Genomic DNA, 19,965 nt, shown 5'->3' with positions numbered 1-19,965 from the left:
CTCTTCCAGCACCCTAGCATGACTCTCCTGCTCAGCCACTGTAACCCCTCCCAGGGCCTGGGATCCAAGACCCATGCCCAGGCTCAGGAATGTTGCTGACCTGTTTGCAGGCTCAGCCAGTAGCACAGCTGAGCACGTGTTCCAGAGACTCACAATGAGGGCACTGACAAGGTCAGTCACTGACACAGACAAGGCTTTGCCTCCAGCAGCTCCTACATACAGGATTCCCATTGACCATGTGCACAGGCAGCCCACTCCCCTCTTCTTCTGGGCAGGCAGAAGATCATTGATGCAGACATATATACACATGCACAACACTCTCCTGGTTCTCAAGCACACACTCACTCATGGAGCCCTTCAGCACCCACTTCTGTTTGCCCAACACCCCTTCCTGTATCCCAAGTCCTGTTATCTAATCCATGGGTCCCCAACTCATCAGCTAGTGCACACTTGATTCTTGCTGGCAGACTCACAGAACTCACACACTAATCCCTCATGCATCCCACATTTTCAGGTCCCCCCTAAGGGTGGACTTCCTGAGCATCTCTCCAAGACCCAGGGACCCCTAATCACTGTAGAGTGCAGTTTAAAGTTTCTCAGTAAAAACCTACACAAAGCCCATGTGTGCCAAGTCTGAGGAGGACACAGACAATTGTCCCCTGTGCTCCCGAGTCAGTAGCTGGCATCACAGAGCCCTGTCCCACTCCAGTATCTGGAATAAATTTTCATTCACACATATGCTACAGCTACACCAGTGGCTGCTACTTAGTGCTTGCAGCACACATACATATGCAGAGAGAGATGGAGTGAAATTATGCAGAGACATGTCTAAAAAAATATTTATTACAAAGATGTAAGTTGATAAGTCAAACTGGTGATCAGGTGCTAGGCTCAGCCTAATTCACTAACTGGCCCTGTTTTGCACACAACCAGCCCTTTGTATACCCTTTTCTAGCTGAGCTCTCTTTGTTCCTCTCTGCATGTTTCCTATGGGTCTGTGTATTTCCACTGAGTCCCCATTTACCCAGATCTGGGGTACCTCTTTAAAATCTTGCCAGTTATAAGGTCCAAGTTGATCTAGCTGGAATTGTTGTCCTGTGGTTTCTGGATAGCCCCTAAATTATTATTAGGTTTGTTTCTTGCCATAGCCTCTGTGTTTGTTTTGTCAGATCTGTGTCTTGGTATGTTTTGAGTCTGTTTTCTCCTTTTTCTCCATTGATTTATCAATTGTTAAGGCCACTGATCTGATGGAAAAAACCATTCTCACACTTCCACATGCTCACATCAATTAGTATGTCTGACCAGGGTAGGTCTCCATCATCCCCTCTATTTATCACTTGTCCCTCAGATTTTTGTTCCAGTATGTTCTTGTTTATGGCTTCTTCTTTGTCTTATAAACTACTCTTGCACTTGAAAAGGTCCTTTCTTAGGAGAGTTGGCACTCTCCTACCACATAACCTTATGGCTACTACAGTAAATTTATCTTCATCAACAAAACATTATTTAATTTTTCCTGATCAGGTTTTAATTTTTTACATTTAAATCAGTTACAGATTGGGTAAAAAAAAGCATGACCAAATACAAAATTTTACATGAAATATCTTATTTCAAGGCATATTATTATAATGGTACTATATTATTATAAAAGTATAAAAATATGTCTATAGGTTTGTGTGATTATTTTCTTCTCTGCAGAATATAGGTAAAATTTTCTAATGTTTACATTAGTTTAAAATATGTAGTAGATTATTTTTAACTTTTTTATTTCTGTCTTTTTTTAACCATCAGGAAATCCTGAAAAAATTTCAGAAGCAAATGTGTATGTCCAAGTCCTCGATGTAAATGATAATGCACCAGAATTCCCTAAGGATTATGAAACATTTGTTTGTGAAAATGCAGTTTCTGGACAGGTGAGCAAGAAGTTGTTTGTCATCATTTTTCTCACTACAAAGAAGATTTGGTCTGAGATGTTTAGCATTGACTCTTTCAGTTCTGTGAGTACAGACTGCATTTTTTCTATTTCCAAAATTAGTTCTGTCGATACATACATACTATGAAATTTAAATTTCATTGCATTGATATGGTTTTGTCTCCCCTTTAAAACAAAATTTGTGTGTCTTGTTTGTTTTTAAATAAAAGTAAAAAAGTGCAGACAGAAACTTCTGAAAAAATATAGGGCACAAAACTGCTTCATATTAAGGTCGCAGATGAAAAAACTGTGTCCAGTAACTTTAGCAATAGCATAAGAACCAGGCTGAGACCAATTTCAAACCAGATTCATTGTGTCCTTCAGTTAGGAAGGACTTACTGTGAGCTGAATTCAAACCCTGACTAGTTCAGTGCAAGACTGAATATGTTTTAAGACTCAGCCCTTACACCTTTTCTAGCTGGGAGCTTAAGCTTTTGTTATATTTAACATCTTCCCAGGGGGTTATTTTGCATTTCCTACTTGGTATCCACATGAATAAGGCATCATCAATCAGCTTCCCCAATTCCCAGGTACACTGCTGTCTTTCTATTTTCCTCCAGTAAAAATAAACTCCAGGCTGTTCAAAGTTAGTTTGTTTTTTGTTTTCTTTTTTGTTTCGGTTTGGGTCCTTTTAAAGAAAAATATACAAAATAAACAAGAAATCAAAAAATCTCAACCAAACAAACAAAAAAAATCTATAAAGAGGAAAATCACTCTAAAGCATTATTTGGACATTTAGAAAAAGACCTTTGGGATATCTATGATGGTTTTGCTAAAATATTTTGTTAAGCTGATCTCTGAATCAAAAAAACCTGTCTTTTTATGCCATATTGATTTACTTTGACCTTGATTAGTCTGCAGTTAAATAAAGATTTTCCTGTTGCTTATGCAACCTCTTAATTGGCTTTTGCATCCATTTATATGTTTTTCTATCAACAACAACTTTGTTTGATCTGCATTTGGAAATCTCCCTGTCTGCAAAGGCTACCTCCATTTAGAAGGTATTTGGAGCAAGCCATTTCTATTGGTCTTCGGATATCTCATTGACAGATAAAAGTGCAGCATTAAATCAACTGCACTTTATGTTCCTTGGCTTCAAGACACCATGAATTAAATGTGGATGCTTATAATATGGATGTTCATTATCCATGTTTTGGACTTGCCTACAAGATAAAAACCCAGGTGATTTATTTCTTGGGGTTTTTAGTATTCCATGGTTACCTACTGATAAATATTATCTGATGCTAACCCATCAGTACCTATTATTCAATATCAATTACAGATATATATATATATTAAGTATTCTGAGAATCAGAATCTGGATAAAACACTTCTGTAAAGAATAGCAGTGTTAACAATAATAATAAATTGTTTAAGTATAGTACACTGAGTAATTCTTCTTCGACATTGCAATATATTAATGACGGATGAACGTGATGTTGTTCTCAGCTTACAGAAAGGCATAATGTTATTTTTGTTTTTGGGGTTTTTTCATTTCTTTCATTGTTATAGGTTTTTGAGAGTTACAGGAATCTTTAGTTTAGCCTGGTTTGACTGTGACAGTAATGCTAAATAATTTTCTCATTAACAAATCATCTTAGGAAGAACAACAGGAAACTGTTACTGAAGTGCATAATTATCACAGTCAGAGTTTATGATATTTTATTCAGTGTTTATGATTTAAACAAAATTTTTAGCTGATGTATCTTCTCTGCTGTTATTAATATATATGTTTTTTAAAAATTTTTACTCACAGAAAAATTATCCTTTATTTTTCTCATAAGAAACAAAAGATTCAAATGCAATTTTGTAAGTGGCCTGGCTGTCCACTGAATAAGAAAATTTACATTTCAGAATAATCAGTTTAAACAATTAGAGGACTTAATCAGGACATTACATACCTTTTTATCTTAACCATATTTCTGCCATCAATTTCAAATAGGTATAAGATCTACTTGCATGTTAAGTTGAGATCAAAGATAGTTGCACTATAGCATTTTGGTTTCTAAAGCAGGTATGTCTATCCTTTTAACTGGAATCACTGTGCTGAGAAATGCTTTCAGAGATATTCTGCACTTCTGCAATTCATTTATTTCCCTGATCTGAGCTCATTTGTGTCTAATTTCATGGCATATTCCAAAATATATTTGCAGGAGTTTACAGTGTTTAGGGGAAAAGGAAGAAAACATACTGCAGTTGGAAAGACACTATTAAAAAATGAATTTTTTTATTCAAACTAGAATTTATCTTGGTGTCAGCCTGGTTTACTTTAAAAGTATCTTAGAGTCAGGTCACAATTAAATTATTTTTACATAGCCTAAGAGTACACTGATTTTTGATATAGAATATAAAACACATAATGAGTAATACTAACTGTTGTCCTAATCATCCAGACTCAGGCACAGTTAATAATAGTTTCAGTCTAGACAAGAGGGCTTGCTTTGAAGTTTCAGATTTTCTGAAAGATTATGAAAATTCTTGGTCTGCTTTTATTGGCTGAGTGCTGACCTTCAAGCCCCTCCTTCAACAAGTATGGTGTTTTTGTGAGAGTTAGAGCTATGTTTAGCTTAGCCTCCAAAAGTCATTCAAACAAAAGAATTTGGTTTCAGCCTGTGGGACTATAATCCAAATTTGACAATAAAAATGAATGCAAAGAAGATAGATAGGTGTTTTTGGCATCACACTGAATCTATTCATCATGTTTATTAGACATTTTGAATGGAATTTTCACTGTCCATTTAATGTTATAGTTTAGTACTGTCCTATACAAAGAAGTCAGCTGTATACTACACCACAACTGCAGTTTTCTTTAAAACATTGAGGAAACAATTTCACTGCACCACCACCAGTATATAAATCATTTTCCAAATGAATTGAATGTGAAAGTTGCATTGTTAAACAGTCTTCTGTCCCACTACAGCTGTAGTTATAGTCATATAAAATAGAACAATATTAATAAGGCATTCAAACACATGATTTCCTTTTGATTGGACCTTTTGGCCTTGTAACTTAGTGTAAACACATTAAATGATGACCAAAATGTTCTCTTATTTTTTATATTAGCAATTTATAGGTGTGTACAGTAAGTATAAACCTTTGAACTTCAAAGGAAATATTCTTTACGAATAGCCAAAACACCAAGATGACCAAATCCACTCCAAAGGTAACACTAGAGACATCTCACCAAGAATGGATCTCAAAAAAGCTTAATTCTCAAGATATTCATAAATTAACTCATCTGGAAGATGCAGCTTGAACGTTTGATGTAGTCTGTATCAAAATCCTTATGGTATATGCAAGCAAGCTGACCATTGAGAATGTACCTCTGCATGGTCATTTCAGCCCTCTTGTGAATATTGATCCTTCTTCCTATCAGAGAGGAAGCTGATTTCAGCTGAAGATACTGAACATACCTGTGTTCTGAATTAATGCTGTCATCTCTAATACATATTTATTGTGGTAATTCTGAGTTCCTTTAATTGGGGATCACATATGAAGTGACTTTGATATTGCAGCTTGTTTAGCAATTTCTATTAGATTGAGTATGCAGAAACTTTGAGTCAGAAATAAAAAAAACAAATTTATTTACTCAGTACGTGGCACATAATAAAATAATAATCAGTTACAGTGAAAGTGAAAAGTACTCATTTGCTATTCTCTACATAATGAAATGTTGACAGAAGAAAAGAGAAGAAATCTTTAAACAAATTCTCTGAGCATATGATTAATGTTAAAAATGAGTAGTTAGCTAAAACAGATCCTTTCTAAGAAATCATGATGCAAAATTATTATTCTTAGTAGAGAAATAAAAGTTAGAGGTAAGACAAAATTTATTATTTCATATTGCATGTTTTCTTCAACATTTACAAAAAGCATCTGAGCAGTAATGATAAGAAAATAAGTTTAAAAAAAAACCCCAACAATGAATGCATCCTTCAGAGTGTAAAAACATGATGAAGCTGTGAAAGCAACATATAATGCAACAGACCCTTACACTAAGCTACACCTGCAGATGCACTGAGTGTGACGTGTGATGTGTTGAAACAGTGGGCACAGTGACCCATGGAAAATTCCTTTTTCTGTTTTATGTGGGCCATGACTCCACAACATTATCTCTTAGCAGAATGGCACAGGTGGGAGAAGCTTATTAGCATGTGTGAGAAAACATAAAATAGCACCTCAGTGTCATGGCATGAGCTTTGTAATTGTTAATCCTTTGCAGATAAGTCCGCAATTTTATTTATAGTTGAGCAGAAACATTTACAGTAGACCTAGATAAATCAGTTCCATACCATCAATTTGCTTTTCAAAACAGAAGCAGTCAATAGGACAACCAGAGTCTTGAGGCAAAAGGTCTACCTGGAACATGCTGTTCTGACTATAGTAATTAACACTTTACTATTTTACCTGCTCTAAACTCCTATGATCATAAATATGAGACTGAGACAAATATTACTGCTTATAAGACTTCTGCCAATTTAATCAAAACCAGTTCTGTACTCCCAAAAGAAATAGGTGATTAGGTCTCTTACATTCTATAATCCACAGCAGAACTCCTATTGAAGGTGTTTTGTGGAAAACAAACCAAAGAAACTGAAGTGGAAAGAGAGAGGTAGCAAATATGTTTCCAATTCCCTCCATTTCTCTAATAGGATTGGTGAGACTAACACACAAAGGACTCAAAATCCTACACTCAGAGTTCTCTCACATCAAAATTAAGAGTACTAGTTGTTGTTTAGATGGACAATTTATGCCTGAAGTTTAACTTGGTTGAAGGCTCATAGAAGCAGAAAGGGTTGTAACAAAGAAGCTTTGACCTCTCCCTCTGGATGTCTCCATAATTCCAATTCAGTAAGACCATTTGGATTTGAAGAAATAAATCTTTGATGAAGATTTATCAAAAAATATAAAAAAATTATCAAGATTACCTGGCAGTCAACTACTCCATAATCCGTAGTTTTTTATTGAGGAGATAATCAAACACAATAAATTATTTATTTACAAGACACCATTCCAACCACTGGGGCTGGCATGTGCATAAGGAATTTCTTCCTCTTTCAGTTTGCCAGGGTAGGAATTTTAGTTCAGATATATTGCTCACATCTGACTTAACCAGGCCTGGTATCCTCCTGCTGTTCCCATCCACACCTATCACAAGTCCTCACAGCGGAATTTTGTCCAGAGTGCATATTCCAAACCTTCATCTCCATTTAGGCTTGAAACAAATATCTTCCTTATCAGGGGTTGAGGGTAGTCCCCAACAATACTTTCTCAGATATCAGGGCAATAGCGTCAAAAATAAAAGAAGAGTGGTGCGACAACCACAACTTAGCAACATAAAATACTTTAATAAAAATGAAAGTAAACGTGGGAAGAGGCCCAAAAATCCAAATATGCTAACCAAGGGGACAAGTTCTTTTTAGGAGACAGTGGTAGAAGACCAAGATGCAGGAAGTCCAGGGTATAAATGTGGGGCAAGAGAGGGGGTGGAGTTGACGTTAGGGTCCAATGGGTATAGGGGAAAGTGGTGCAGGGGTGGGGTAAGGGAAGGTAGGGTCCAGTGGGGTAGGCTGAGTGGGACACGGCATCAGTTGAGGGCCAATGGGGATACAAGGAAGGGAGAACATTCTAGGGACTGGGAGTGGTGACAATCAACTGGAAAATGAGGGTTAAGAATATATATAAGGCATCAACATGAGCAATCCCATAACTCCTTGGAACTTTTTCTTCTGGGATCACCACAACTCAAACAAATGCCTCCCAAGGCCTAGGGTTGGGGTACAATTCTTCTTCAGTAATGGTTGCCTCACCTGGAATACTGGTCAGGTTGACATCCACACTTCTTGTTTCCCATCTATGCTTGTGGTGGCTCATCTTATGGAAACTTCCTTCTTCAGCAGCACTTTGAGATATTTCACTGCATTCTTAAGTCCTCAAAAGCCATCATAAACTTATAGCAGCTTTTCAAAAAGGATCAAGTGAATGAATCTCCGTTTTAAAGAAATACCCATTTTTAAATTAACTGCTGGATGTTTAAAGCTTCTATATTAAAGATACTTGAAATAAGATTTTCTAAAGCAAGTAAATTTCAGCCATGTCAACACAACCGACATAACCTTGCGAAAGCGACAAATATTTGCTTTGTTTGTATGTTGAAATGCAGGAGGTTTGTAACCCTTAAGACAAAAGCAGTAAGTGCAGCTTTCATGTATGTGATGCCAGTTTTCCTAGTAAAAGGCTAGAATCTCCTAGATTAGATTTACAAAAACCTAGGAAACTGGAAAAAAATAAGAGATTTCCTCTACTCTGAGTGATTTTTTTTTTTTCCTTCAGAGTCAGTAAAATCAGAAGTACTTACTGCTCTCTGAATATTTTGTAGATTTATGTGGGCTTTGTTGAATCTTAGTGGAAGTGATATGGTGAGAAGTAAACAATAAAGATTTGCCCTGTCCTTGTGTTCCAAATTTTCCTCTGCTGCTAAGGTGAATCCTTCAAGGCATGAGAATATATCTAGAACAATCATAGGAATCTTAGGTTTGAGCAGAACAGGGTAGCACAGATCAAAACAAGGGAAAGTGGTTTGTTTTTGTTTTTTTTTCTCTTAGCCACATTCTCCGTAGAATGTTAGTGATTGAATCAGATATAACTAAAATGTACAAAGACAGTCTGTATGCAAAATATGGAAGTCAATAATGAAATAGCAAAACAGTATCCATTTCACAACTGCAGTAATTTTATGATTTTCACACATTATATACTCCTAAAAATATGCTTTCAAAAGACATTGGTGACACATGGTTGAATGGAAATCACCTTTTTTTTTTTTTTGGTATGCAAGTAGGTAATTTTTCTCTTCCACATAACTGAACTAAAACCAAAACAGAACAAAATAAAACAAATTAAATGTGGCTAATATGTCTTTGTAGATCATTAAATTACACTGCATATTTAGCATACCTTAATAGACCCTGAATTTTAAGGACAGGACTACATCCATGCCACGATTTATCTCATCTGCTTCCATGGACATATAACCTGCAAATTGGCAGGAAAAGCAGTATGGTCTTTTTTAGTTTTTTTGAGGTAGGTGGCAAAATATTATAAAATGTGTCCTTCTTCACAGTTTACACTGGATATTTAATTTTGTACCCTATTGAAGTTTATATTGATCATATTCTGAGAACTACATTTCCTTATAAAAATGAAGCCTACTGTAATTAAGGAAATGTTAGCGGTCAATTTCTCTTCACTGATTCCTTGACCTGCATTTTTATAGCTGTATTTACATCACCTCAGCTGTTTTGTTAGATCTGAGGATGGAAAAAAAAAAATCCGTTGAGAATGTCTCTCCTTTGTACACTATGACATCCCTGAAAATGGTTATTCCTCTCATTAATGGCAATCAAAAAAAAAAAAAAAAAAAAAAAAAATTCAAGGGATCTCATTTTTCCATAGAGTGAAAATATAGATTTTAAAAAAAAATTCACATATGAAGAAGGAACAGTGCTAAGAATACAAAGGTTTTGGTGTGCATGCTGTACTTTTGCACTCTTCTATGATGATTTCATCAAACTTGGCTTGCTTGAAAAGAAAAAGAATGCACGATGAAGGTCTACATCTTCGACTAAAAAAGGATTTAACCCAGAAAAGAGTTTTCAAAGGCACAAATGGAAAGCAGCATTGACTTGGTGCTTCACTTGTAAAGCACTATTTGTATCATTCAGGTGATCTGTGGTTTGAGGACAGTTGCGGATTCAAGCTCTTGGGTACAAATATCTACAAGGCATGATAAAATAGAGCCCAAGTTCAAATTCAACCCTTGGTGGTTTCTTGGTGGAAAATTGGTGGACTTCCAACAGTTTGCTTTCCTCCTGATCAGCAAGGATGTTCACTGATATATGTTTATAACTAAATATTTACTCACAAATATAAGAAATATAGACTTTCTTTAAGCAGAAATATTGCTAATTATGTTAACTGTGTGGTTGTTTATTTACAGAGATGAAAAACATTCTTTTGAATGTTGTTATTTTTTATTTTATCTTTCAATGACTGTCTGGTTTGACATATTTCCAAATGAAGGCTATTTTGTTTTCTTAAGAAAAAGCAGCCAAAATTTTCCATAATTGTGGGAAATAGAAAAGGTAGAAAACTCTCAGAAGCTGTGTGGAAGCAAAACTCAAAATAGAAGAATGCAAGAATACAGATATGCAAGGACACTGAACAATAAGGCTGTGTTTTTAAGCTGTGTAGAGATAGGCCTTAGAAAATATGTTAGGCAAGATAATAGAAAAGTGTGAGTTTAATAATGAAGCTCTATCCATTGTTTTTAAGCCAACAACAAGCAAGCATTGTTAAAAGCAAGGTGCACATGTAACTTTTGTAATTGGCTTAAACAAATGCCTGTAAGCTTTTAACAGTCTCCCATTAGATAAAAATCCAAAAAGACCTTGTAACAAAGTGAATTTTGGCTGTTGTTATGGCGAGAGCTTTCACCATCTCCTGTGTCTCACCCTGTAATGATGTTGATGCACTGAATAAAAGCTCTGAGACTGCCATACCTGCAGCCCTGATCCAACACATAATGAATCTGTTATAATATCCAGAATCAACAATTCAGCATGTGAACTTGTCAACGTGTGTCACTTACTGAAGCTACAATGTACCGGTTGAATTATGTCACTGTGTTTGAGGACTCAATGATTTTTCAAATGTAGAATGGTGGACTCTTCACCTTGGACTAAAAAAAATAAAAGAGTAAAACACTCTCTATATGGTTTTTTTTTTTTCATTATGGAGACTTTATTTGCTCCTGATTCTTTGATCTGGAAAACCTTTTACAGTTTCTCAATATTTCAATGCCTGCCTGTCTCAAATAGATGAAAACTTAAAGCAGAGTACTTGCAGAATATGTCTCAGGAAACCTATTTGGGTGTTTGGTGAATATTTGCATATTAAGTGCTCAATACAGGTTCACAGATCACACCTTCAACATCAATAGTTTAACAGACCTGTTATTTCTTTTTTATTGTTTTAAAGGATGAGGAAATTCTTTTATTCTTAAATAACTCTGTACTCTTATTTTTCCAGCTAATTCAAAGCATCAGTGCAGTGGATCAAGATGACTCAGGAGAAGGTCACCATTTTAATTTCTCATTGGCCCAGGAGGACACAAACAGCTCACATTTTACTGTCAAAGACAATCAAGGTAGTGTCAGTCATGCAGCTCTCTAAGACCTTCTTAATGGAAGATGCATGCTTCCAGCAGGTTCTTAATTTCTTAAAACTTTCCATTTAAATAGAAATTTTCATTATGAGAATTGAACATGTCTGGAGGTCCTTTTCAAAACAATAATTTTACAGTATCAAAGAGTTTATTTTCCTTTTCAAGTGAATAATATAAACAGCAAAAGCAGTTTTATTTCAAGGAAAAACAGCTGAGATTAAAAATACACTGATATTCCTTAAAAATTATTTTCCTAATGTTGAATATGGTGGTAAATTCCAACTGTCTTGTTAAAATTATTTGCCTGAGAAATAAGATCATTAAAAAGAGAAGATTGATATAAATAAAGGACTCTTACTTCATAAATTCAGCTAGACCAATATTATAAAAACAGGTAACTAGGAATGTAATCCTATTTAATAATATATAATATCAAGCAAAACCAGACTGTGATGAAATACAGGTGAGATATCTCATGGAATTTCAAGAGTCAGTCTACTGAGACTAAAAAGAAAAGCTTCTTCAGACTAAGCTAAAGTACACATCGTTCTTATTGACCATGCTAATTATTTGAATGTTCTGGCTAAGAGAACAAATCAATGGAAATAAGTTTTGGAAAGTTCCAAATACGTTAAATGGCAAACTGCTTCTCAATTATCTTCAAAGTTAGTCAATGTGTCAATAAGAATTTCAATTCCCATCTTCATTAACCTCTCATTCCCTTCCAGGAAGAGATAAGTCATTATATAAGGTCAAACTGTGCACAAGCCAAGTGCCTTTCCCACCTTTCCTCTTTCCGCCCCAAACCCAAGACCCTTGCACAAAACAACCCATTCAGTTCCTTTTGATGGCTACTAATGAGGAAAAAAAACTTTTTGAAATGCCATGCAATCAGATTTCAATCTGTCTGTTTCTGCCTTATTCAACAGAAATGGCTGGTTGAATTGTGATAGCCCTAAGGGAGAGAAAAATAGAGTGCAGATTTGTAGTATTTCAACTCCATTTCATCAGAGTTACTTTCTGAACTATGACAGAAACTTAGAACAACGTATATGTGAGGGAGTTAATTTCAGTAGACTGTTTGTATAGATGTATTGAACAGATAAACATTTTTTATCCCTACTTCTACATATGCACACACGCAGTTTTTTGCTCTGCCATGAGAAAAAATTCTGACATGGAGATATTTCTGGATCCTTTTTCTTCTTTTCATTACACATGCATGTAGACAGGACTCTTTTGTTTTGCAACAAGCTAAGTTACTTACTGGAATTGATTGATATGCATCAGGACAAATTTAAGCTGTTTATTGTATGTTTTACAGAACAGATTTCTAAAACACTGATAGTTAAATACAAAGCAAAGTGAAAGGATCTAAATCTTTTTGCTATTTTAGGTGATAGAAATCCAGCTAGCTCCAGTTCTTGTGCCAGGGAAAGAAATAAAAGACTATTTTAGTGGACTTTCTTCTTGCTTTCTCTTCTTTCCCTTACCACCTGTTTTCACTATGCGCGACTAGCTACACTTTTTAACCTTTTTGATTGGCAAACTGTCTATATTTTATCTGTGAACTTCTGGCTTGGTAGCAGCTGGATACATGGAACCATTTTAAAACCCAATTAATTAGTCTGAACAGGTGTCAGGTACTGAAAAAGATCTCAATTTCTTTAGCTCTGAACATTAAAACCAGAGCATCTCGGTCAAATTTCATTATTGCCCCTGGAGTATCTATACCAAAAATAAATGCAATTTATTCACCATTGCCAAAATATGCACCAAATGTCAGTGCCTGCTTTTACTTTTTTAACTTTCTTAATATGTAGCTTTGCAGAGTAGCATTGCTTTTAAATAGGTCAGATTCTACTGAATATTATTGTTGTGGTTGAAAAATATATAAATGCACATCATCATAACAATTTCATCTTCTAGATAACACAGCTGGCATTTTCACAGGAAGAAGTGGCTTCAGAAGGCAAGAGCAGTTTTTTTTCTACTTGCCAATCTTAATTCAAGATAATGGCATCCCACCGCTGACGAGCACAAATACTCTCACTGTCACTGTCTGCGACTGTGACACTGAAGTTAACATCTTATACTGTCGATATGGAGCTTTCATGTACTCCTTGGGTCTCAGCACAGAGGCTTTAGTTGCTGTTTTGGCTTGTATATTAATATTCCTGGGTAAGTATGACTAAGAAAAATTACTTTGCTTCGTTTTAAAGAGGGTTGGTTAAGAAACAAAGATTGACCATTGACTCAAAGCATGGAGGTACTGGGCCATTGGGAAAACAGAAATAAGGCAAATGTTTCATTTTTTTCCTGTTTTCTTAACTAAAATTTCTCTCTTCCTCTTCCCAGACTTCAGCAAAATTTGAATTCCAACACAATTTCCTAAAAGTTGGGCTTTAATTGAGTCATGGTCCTCCTTACTCTCCTGGCATTGCAATAATAAAGATTTCAGAGCTCAAAGTCTGTATTGATCACAGGTAGAGCTGAAGACAGCATTATACAAGAAAATTTGCTAGTGTAGGAATACATTAAAAGAAGTAGCACCCTACTCAATCTGCCTTAGGAATGGCAAATGTAGAAATGAGATCAATTATGAACAATAGAAAAAGGGAATCTAAAATCAGTCAGAGAGCTTCAGACACAGGGAGTTTCTCTGCCAATTAAGGTTACATCTCTAGACACCATTTTCTCCGAATGCTGGACATCTCATTTTTCCTCTCAGGAGACACCAACTTCACCTCCAACACATTTGGGAATTTGGATGTGAAAACTGGGATTGAGAGTGTTTCAAATGCACAGGATTTTTTCTAGTACCATCTGGCAAATAGAACTGAAAGCCAAACCAGCAACCCAAGGCTGGCTGCTCTAGACACCAGCCATTTCTTGACTCCATAGCAAAGCCCAGGGATGAACTAGTTCCCCTACATCCATGTCCTGGTTTCCAATCGAGGACATAGGAACATGCAATGAATTTGCTTTTTCTAGGTTTGCCTGCACTTACAAAATTGTCTTATTTAAATCTGAGCTTATATATCTGCCTTATGTCTTTTAGTCAGTTTAAGCTTACAGGTCAGTGTGCATTTCAAGTTTTGTTTGATGGTTGCAGTGTATCTGAATCTGTTCACTTTGTATTATTGACTTCAGGCTCTAAGGATCAGGCATACTGTATCATTGTCCAGGCCATCAGGGGAATTAGTCATCAATGATTTCCTGGGTTCTTGCAGAAAGGTTCTCTCTCCAGGTGGAACAAACCCATGACCTCTATTGGGCCTATTCATATCACAAAAGCCAAAGTAGGGATATAGATAAATAAATCGTTCAAAAGAAGAAAAAAACTATCTACTAGACTCTTTATAAACACACATGTTTTAAATTCCTTAATTCTTTGAATGCATATTTGTAATTATTTAAAATTAAATAATAAGGTTGCATATATAATAAGTTTGCCATTTATCTCTGAAAACGAATTTTCAAGTAGGAGGTATACTATCAGAAGAGTTCATCAGGCAAAGCATTTGGAAAGTTAAAATCATCTGCTTTGTAAATACATAGTAGAAATTCTTGTTTTCAGTGCTTTCAAGTCTTGTGTTGGTATCTCCCAAGCAAACAGAATAGTTTATTTAAAATAGATAGAAAAAAGAACTACTTCAGATTCCTCATATTCTTAAATTGAGTAAAATGCTGTAATTATTTGTAGTTGTATCATTTTATGTCCTGAGTAAAAACTACATTCCACAAAATACTTATTAAGCAGATCTGCAGCAAGATATAGTTAAAACTGAAATAATTAATCCCTCTGAAAATCATAGACCAATTCAAAGGGATCATTCATTTAAAATGAAAATACGTGGGATTTAAAAATAATGCTTTAAAAGAAAATTTAAGAAACTTTCCACATGTGAAAGAAATAAGATCATCTGATTCTTAGGTCTTGACAGTAAAATTACACAGAATTTAGTGAGTCTTTAAATTTGCAAACCAGCACAACAGAAATAGTTGGACACCATTCTGCATAGTCTATGGAACTGAATGATTCAACCAGGTGAGGAGGATATTTTGCTCATTGTCACATTTTTCATTTGATCTTGATGGGGCTTTTATCACAGAGACTGACAGAAATTAGGAATTTAAATTCTGAATGCAAAATGGATATATTATGTGATAAAAAAGCACTTTCAAAAATCATAACCTGTGTTTCTATCAGTTTCAAATTTGCATCTACCTAAAGACCTGCTCCATTTATTTCTCCTTTTTTATAAGTCCCTTTGTAGCCATTTTCCCAACACACCCATTGCTCATCTCAAAACCATAAAATCCATAAAAATTACAGCTCTATAAATTTGTTAAGATAGCTTCACTTTGCAGCAGCATTGATACTAAGATAAGAAGCAATTTTTTTAATCTTTCCAAGCACATTCAAAGCTCTGTTTAATTTTTCCCTTGTCCCTCCTCTTTTATTTTTATTTTGTCAGTGTTCTTTTTGGCAATTGTAACCATAAGGCAGCAGCAGAAGAAGAAGCCTCCCTTTTCAGAGAAGATGGAAGAATTCAGAGAGAACGTTGTCAGTTATGATGATGAAGGAGGGGGCGAGGAGGACACGGAAGCCTTTGATATTTCAGCACTGAGGACGCGCGCTGTCGTGCGGACGCACAAACCTCGGAAGAAGGTGGCCTCTGAGATCCAGAGCCTCTACAGACAGTCTCTGCAGGTTGGCCCAGACAGTGCAATCTTCAGGCAATTCATTTCAGAAAAGCTGGAAGAAGCAAACACAGATCCTAGCGTTCCTCCCTATGACTCACTCCAGACCTATGCGTTTGAGGGGACTGGCTCCTCGGCGGGATCCCTCAGCTCGCTGGGTTCAGCCACGTCGGACATGGACCAGAGCTATGACTACCTTGCAGACTGGGGACCTCACTTTAAACAGCTTGCAGGCATGTACTCTTCCCATAGAACTGGGGGGGATTAAGCACTCTTCAAAATATTCTTTTTTTTCTAAGTCTCAGCAACTAAACACAACTGCGGATTTTTAAAAGAGAGATCATCCTACATTAAAACATGACAAATAAGAGCCCAAGAGTTATAATATGGAAAGTTCTGGATGTGGAAACCTCTTGAAAGGATAAAACACATGAGGGGTGCTTCCACATGAAGGGATGGAGGGTTATAATTATGGTTATCTAAGTGCTTAAATACAAACTATGCTGCTTTGGATATCTAGAGCCTCTTCTGGATACTGAAAATCTGGATCTTGCTTTTACTATAGGAGGAATAGAAGCCATAAATGGATGTTGTAAACATTCTGTCATCCATAAGCTTTAAATGGTTTCCAAAGCTGACAGACTTTTGCTGTTGCAGTTGAATACATGCATTAACCAAAGTTAAACATGCATATTTGTATAATGCTTCATTATATAAATATAATTGTATGAAAAAATAGACCCTAGATATTCTAATACTGTTGTCAGAATTAAATCATCTATTTATTGTTCTTAAGATGATAAAACTAAAACAAATGTCTTTTCCTATCAGTATAAAAATAAAAACCCATTACAACGTCAGCAAGCATTTGCTGCCATTTTAGTTTTTAATGAAGCTATTGGAAAATGTGTAAACCAGTATTTAATTTGGCAAATAAGATAGGAAAAAGAATCAATATTTAACTTAAATACTGCAATCGACTACATTATATATTACTGCACTTAGAACAAAATGCTATTGAAATACAGGCATTTTTCCTTTTATTAAGAGTTGAAAGGATGACTGATTTACCAGTACAGATTTATTTTTTTTATTATGGAATATAAAATTAGCTGCAGTCATCGGTTTTATTATAACAATATTAAAAATCTTTAAAATGCTAAACTGGTGGTTATAAAACTTTATGTACGACATTAGATAATAAGATAATAAAATGCTTTAAATGTTAATCCACTTTGACAATGATCCTGAATCATTCTTAAGACTCAAGTAAGATTTCAAAATTAATCTCACACAGTATTTTTTTTCAATCGTTCCATAACAAATATAGAGCTATCTTAAAAGATTTCTTTGCTTATACCACTACCCAGCAGCAATTTTGGAATTAGATCATCAAATGTTTTCAAAATGGTATGTCTGGAAAAAACAACCGACCTGTATTTTAATCACCTCTCTTTCACTGAGTGCTCATTTTACAGAAATTATATCCTGCAATCAACTGATTCAATCCCCTAAAAGCTGGCATCATGATAAACCAAATTATGCAAAATATTTCTCTCTGTTTTCCTTTATTTTTTTTTCTTCTTTTTCTAAGTAAGATTTTAGGTAAATGAAGCTGAATTACAGAGTCAGGAAAACTAATACAAGGAAGAAACAAAGAGATAAACCAGTCCCAAAAACAAATTCTGCAATGTTTACTACAATTGGCCTTCACTGAAGAAAACCAAGGTATGTAGGCTAAGTGGAAAAGTGCCAGGGCAGAGTTTAAATTCCTGGTAACTAAAAATAAAACATGGAGGTGTTTGAAAATCTGGAGAGATTTTCAGTGTGAGATCAAGTAAGCACAGAAATATTGTTCATTATATTCATAACTGGAAAATTATGGGTAGGGGTTAAGGGGGCAGGGTGGCCATCTGAGCAGGTACAGATGAAGCAGCACCTGCTCCATAAGAAAAAAAGATTCTTGCCAGTCTCATGGTGGGTTGCCAGTGTGAATGAGCAGCTACAAATGAGCTTTAAAAGACGCACAAGTAAAAACATTGTGTTAATGACTCTAACCTTTTATGCCAATGGCATTCAAACCGATGTGGCAAAATTACTTTTATTTGAGAAAATATTTTGCATATTAATAATTTTCTCCATGGAAAGACCAGAGAAAGAGAGAACAACTATTCACCACTGGTTGTTGACAATAGTGAAAACTACATGTTTAGGATTAGGTCATAGATTTATATGGGTTATACCCTAAACAAATCCTTATTCCACAGATGGTCCCAGTGGCTTTAAGAGAGTTCTTTGTGCTTTCAGGTTGTATTTAGTACAAAAAGGATAACAGTGTCTGATCCTTTCTCAATCCAGAGATTTTGTCCATTTATGAGGGAAAATAGCCTTGAACACTAAACCATTGTGTTTATAATACCTCTGTGAGGTATTTTAACAATAAATAATTTTTGTAAGCAGTGCATACCACTACCATAGTTTTTGTAACCCATGTAGGACATTGTGAGTAATTTCTATGTGAAAAAGAATAATGGTCTACAATGGATCTTAAATGATCTTTATCTGAAAAAGATCATGTTGGCATAACAGAGAAAGGGCATGTTTTACTCTGAAACAAGTATTTATTCCTAGCTGTTACAGGACCACACCTTATTAGGTTCCTGGTATTCAACCTAAGCCAACCTTGTCAATTTATTTCCACATGTGAGAAAAGAACAACTGAACTTATCTAGGAACTTCATACTTTCTTTAAGTTTGCTGAACAATGTGCAGAGAAAGACTTTTTAGAATTTTCTTCTTATGCGAAGGAAGTAAACATTCTAAGAAAAAAAAATCATATAAGAGATCGCAACCATTAGTAATATTTTGGAGTTTTAATTTGGAGGTTTCGATCATTAAATATATTAAACTGTGGCATGGTTTTCCAAATCGAATCTTCCATTATCCTTATTTTTCAAAATTTGATTACTAGCTAGAATTCACTATGTTATTGGCTGAACTGAAGAGGGCAAGTATGGTGACAGATGATACATAAATATTCAAATGTTCATGACCTGCCCAAGGGAATATAAGGGAATATTTGCTGGTGAAGGAAGTATGATCATAGACACGACTTTTCTATATGAAAGCTTTGAAGAGATATTCCTACAGATGTCTTTTTCTGTAACCTGGTAAAGAAAGAGTTTAAGAACTGGTGAAATACCAGACAAAAGATTGGCTTTCTGTTTCAGTCTCACTCATACGGATGCAGAGTGTTGTGGTTTTTGCTATACAAAAACCAAGGAAATTAAGACTATGTATATATAATAAATGCTTAGCATTCAGATGTCTAAAGCTAAAAAAAAATATACAAATCACTTGATAGAATATTGCAGCTTCAGACTAACTGCTGTGCCTGGAAAAATAGATTTTGTTTATCAATGGAGCCAAAATAAAAAGCTCCAGTTTGGTTTTGACTTTATATGTTCCTATGCAGGTTTTCTATTATCGTAACACTGAGAAGAAATTATGCATATTATTGAGGACAATCTTAGTCTTCAGTTCACGTAATTTTCCTAATGCATTTTTTCTCACAGGTATTGTCATTACACTTCTAGCTTAGCTTCCAAAATCTGCATTGGAAATCTGGTTGTTTTAACACTCATTCTTAATTATAAGGGGTCACCCAGTCAGATGAGGGTAAAATTTGTTTGGAAAGACAGTGTGCATTTTATGCTTGAAAGTCAGATCTAGCATATGCTCTCTAAGGAGCAGAAGTTGAAGGAGTTGATGTGATTTTATATTCTGGAAAAGAAGGCATTTCACCCTTGATTCAGACTATGAACAAATAGAATAGAATTTATATTAAACAAACAGTAACTACTAGTAAAGTCTGTAACATTTTTCTAACAGAAAACTGGCAAACCTCTGCATTATAAATAAAAATAAAAAGAATTATAGTTTATAAAAAAAAGTTAACGTATTCCAAAATAATAAATTGGTTGCATTTGTATTTGTTTGGGAAAAGATAAATTCTTCACACATGATCCTGTATCAGCCTTCTGCCTCATACATGGAGTGCAGG

The 19,965-nt window shown here is 35.2% G+C and overlaps 1 protein-coding gene across 2 annotated transcripts in view; it reads left to right on the top strand.

Annotated features, from left to right (window-relative positions):
• Nucleotides 1-19,024, top strand: part of CDH19 (cadherin 19) — a 114,943-nt gene extending 95,919 nt beyond the window's left edge. For both annotated transcript variants that reach the window (XM_056485542.1, XM_056485541.1), the window contains exons 9-12: nt 1,789-1,910; nt 11,060-11,177; nt 13,125-13,376; nt 15,677-19,024. In XM_056485542.1, coding sequence (XP_056341517.1) covers nt 1,789-1,910; nt 11,060-11,177; nt 13,125-13,376; nt 15,677-16,170 — 986 coding nt within the window. In that variant the 3' untranslated portion in view covers nt 16,171-19,024. The remainder of the gene's footprint in view (nt 1-1,788; nt 1,911-11,059; nt 11,178-13,124; nt 13,377-15,676) is intronic.
• Nucleotides 19,025-19,965: the final 941 nt, after the last annotated feature.

The sequence above is a fragment of the Oenanthe melanoleuca genome, chromosome 2 (assembly GCF_029582105.1).
Source record: "Oenanthe melanoleuca isolate GR-GAL-2019-014 chromosome 2, OMel1.0, whole genome shotgun sequence".
Taxonomy (NCBI): domain Eukaryota; kingdom Metazoa; phylum Chordata; class Aves; order Passeriformes; family Muscicapidae; genus Oenanthe; species Oenanthe melanoleuca.
Note: the sequence above shows the minus strand (reverse complement) of the source record. Positions and strands in the feature narration are given on the sequence as shown.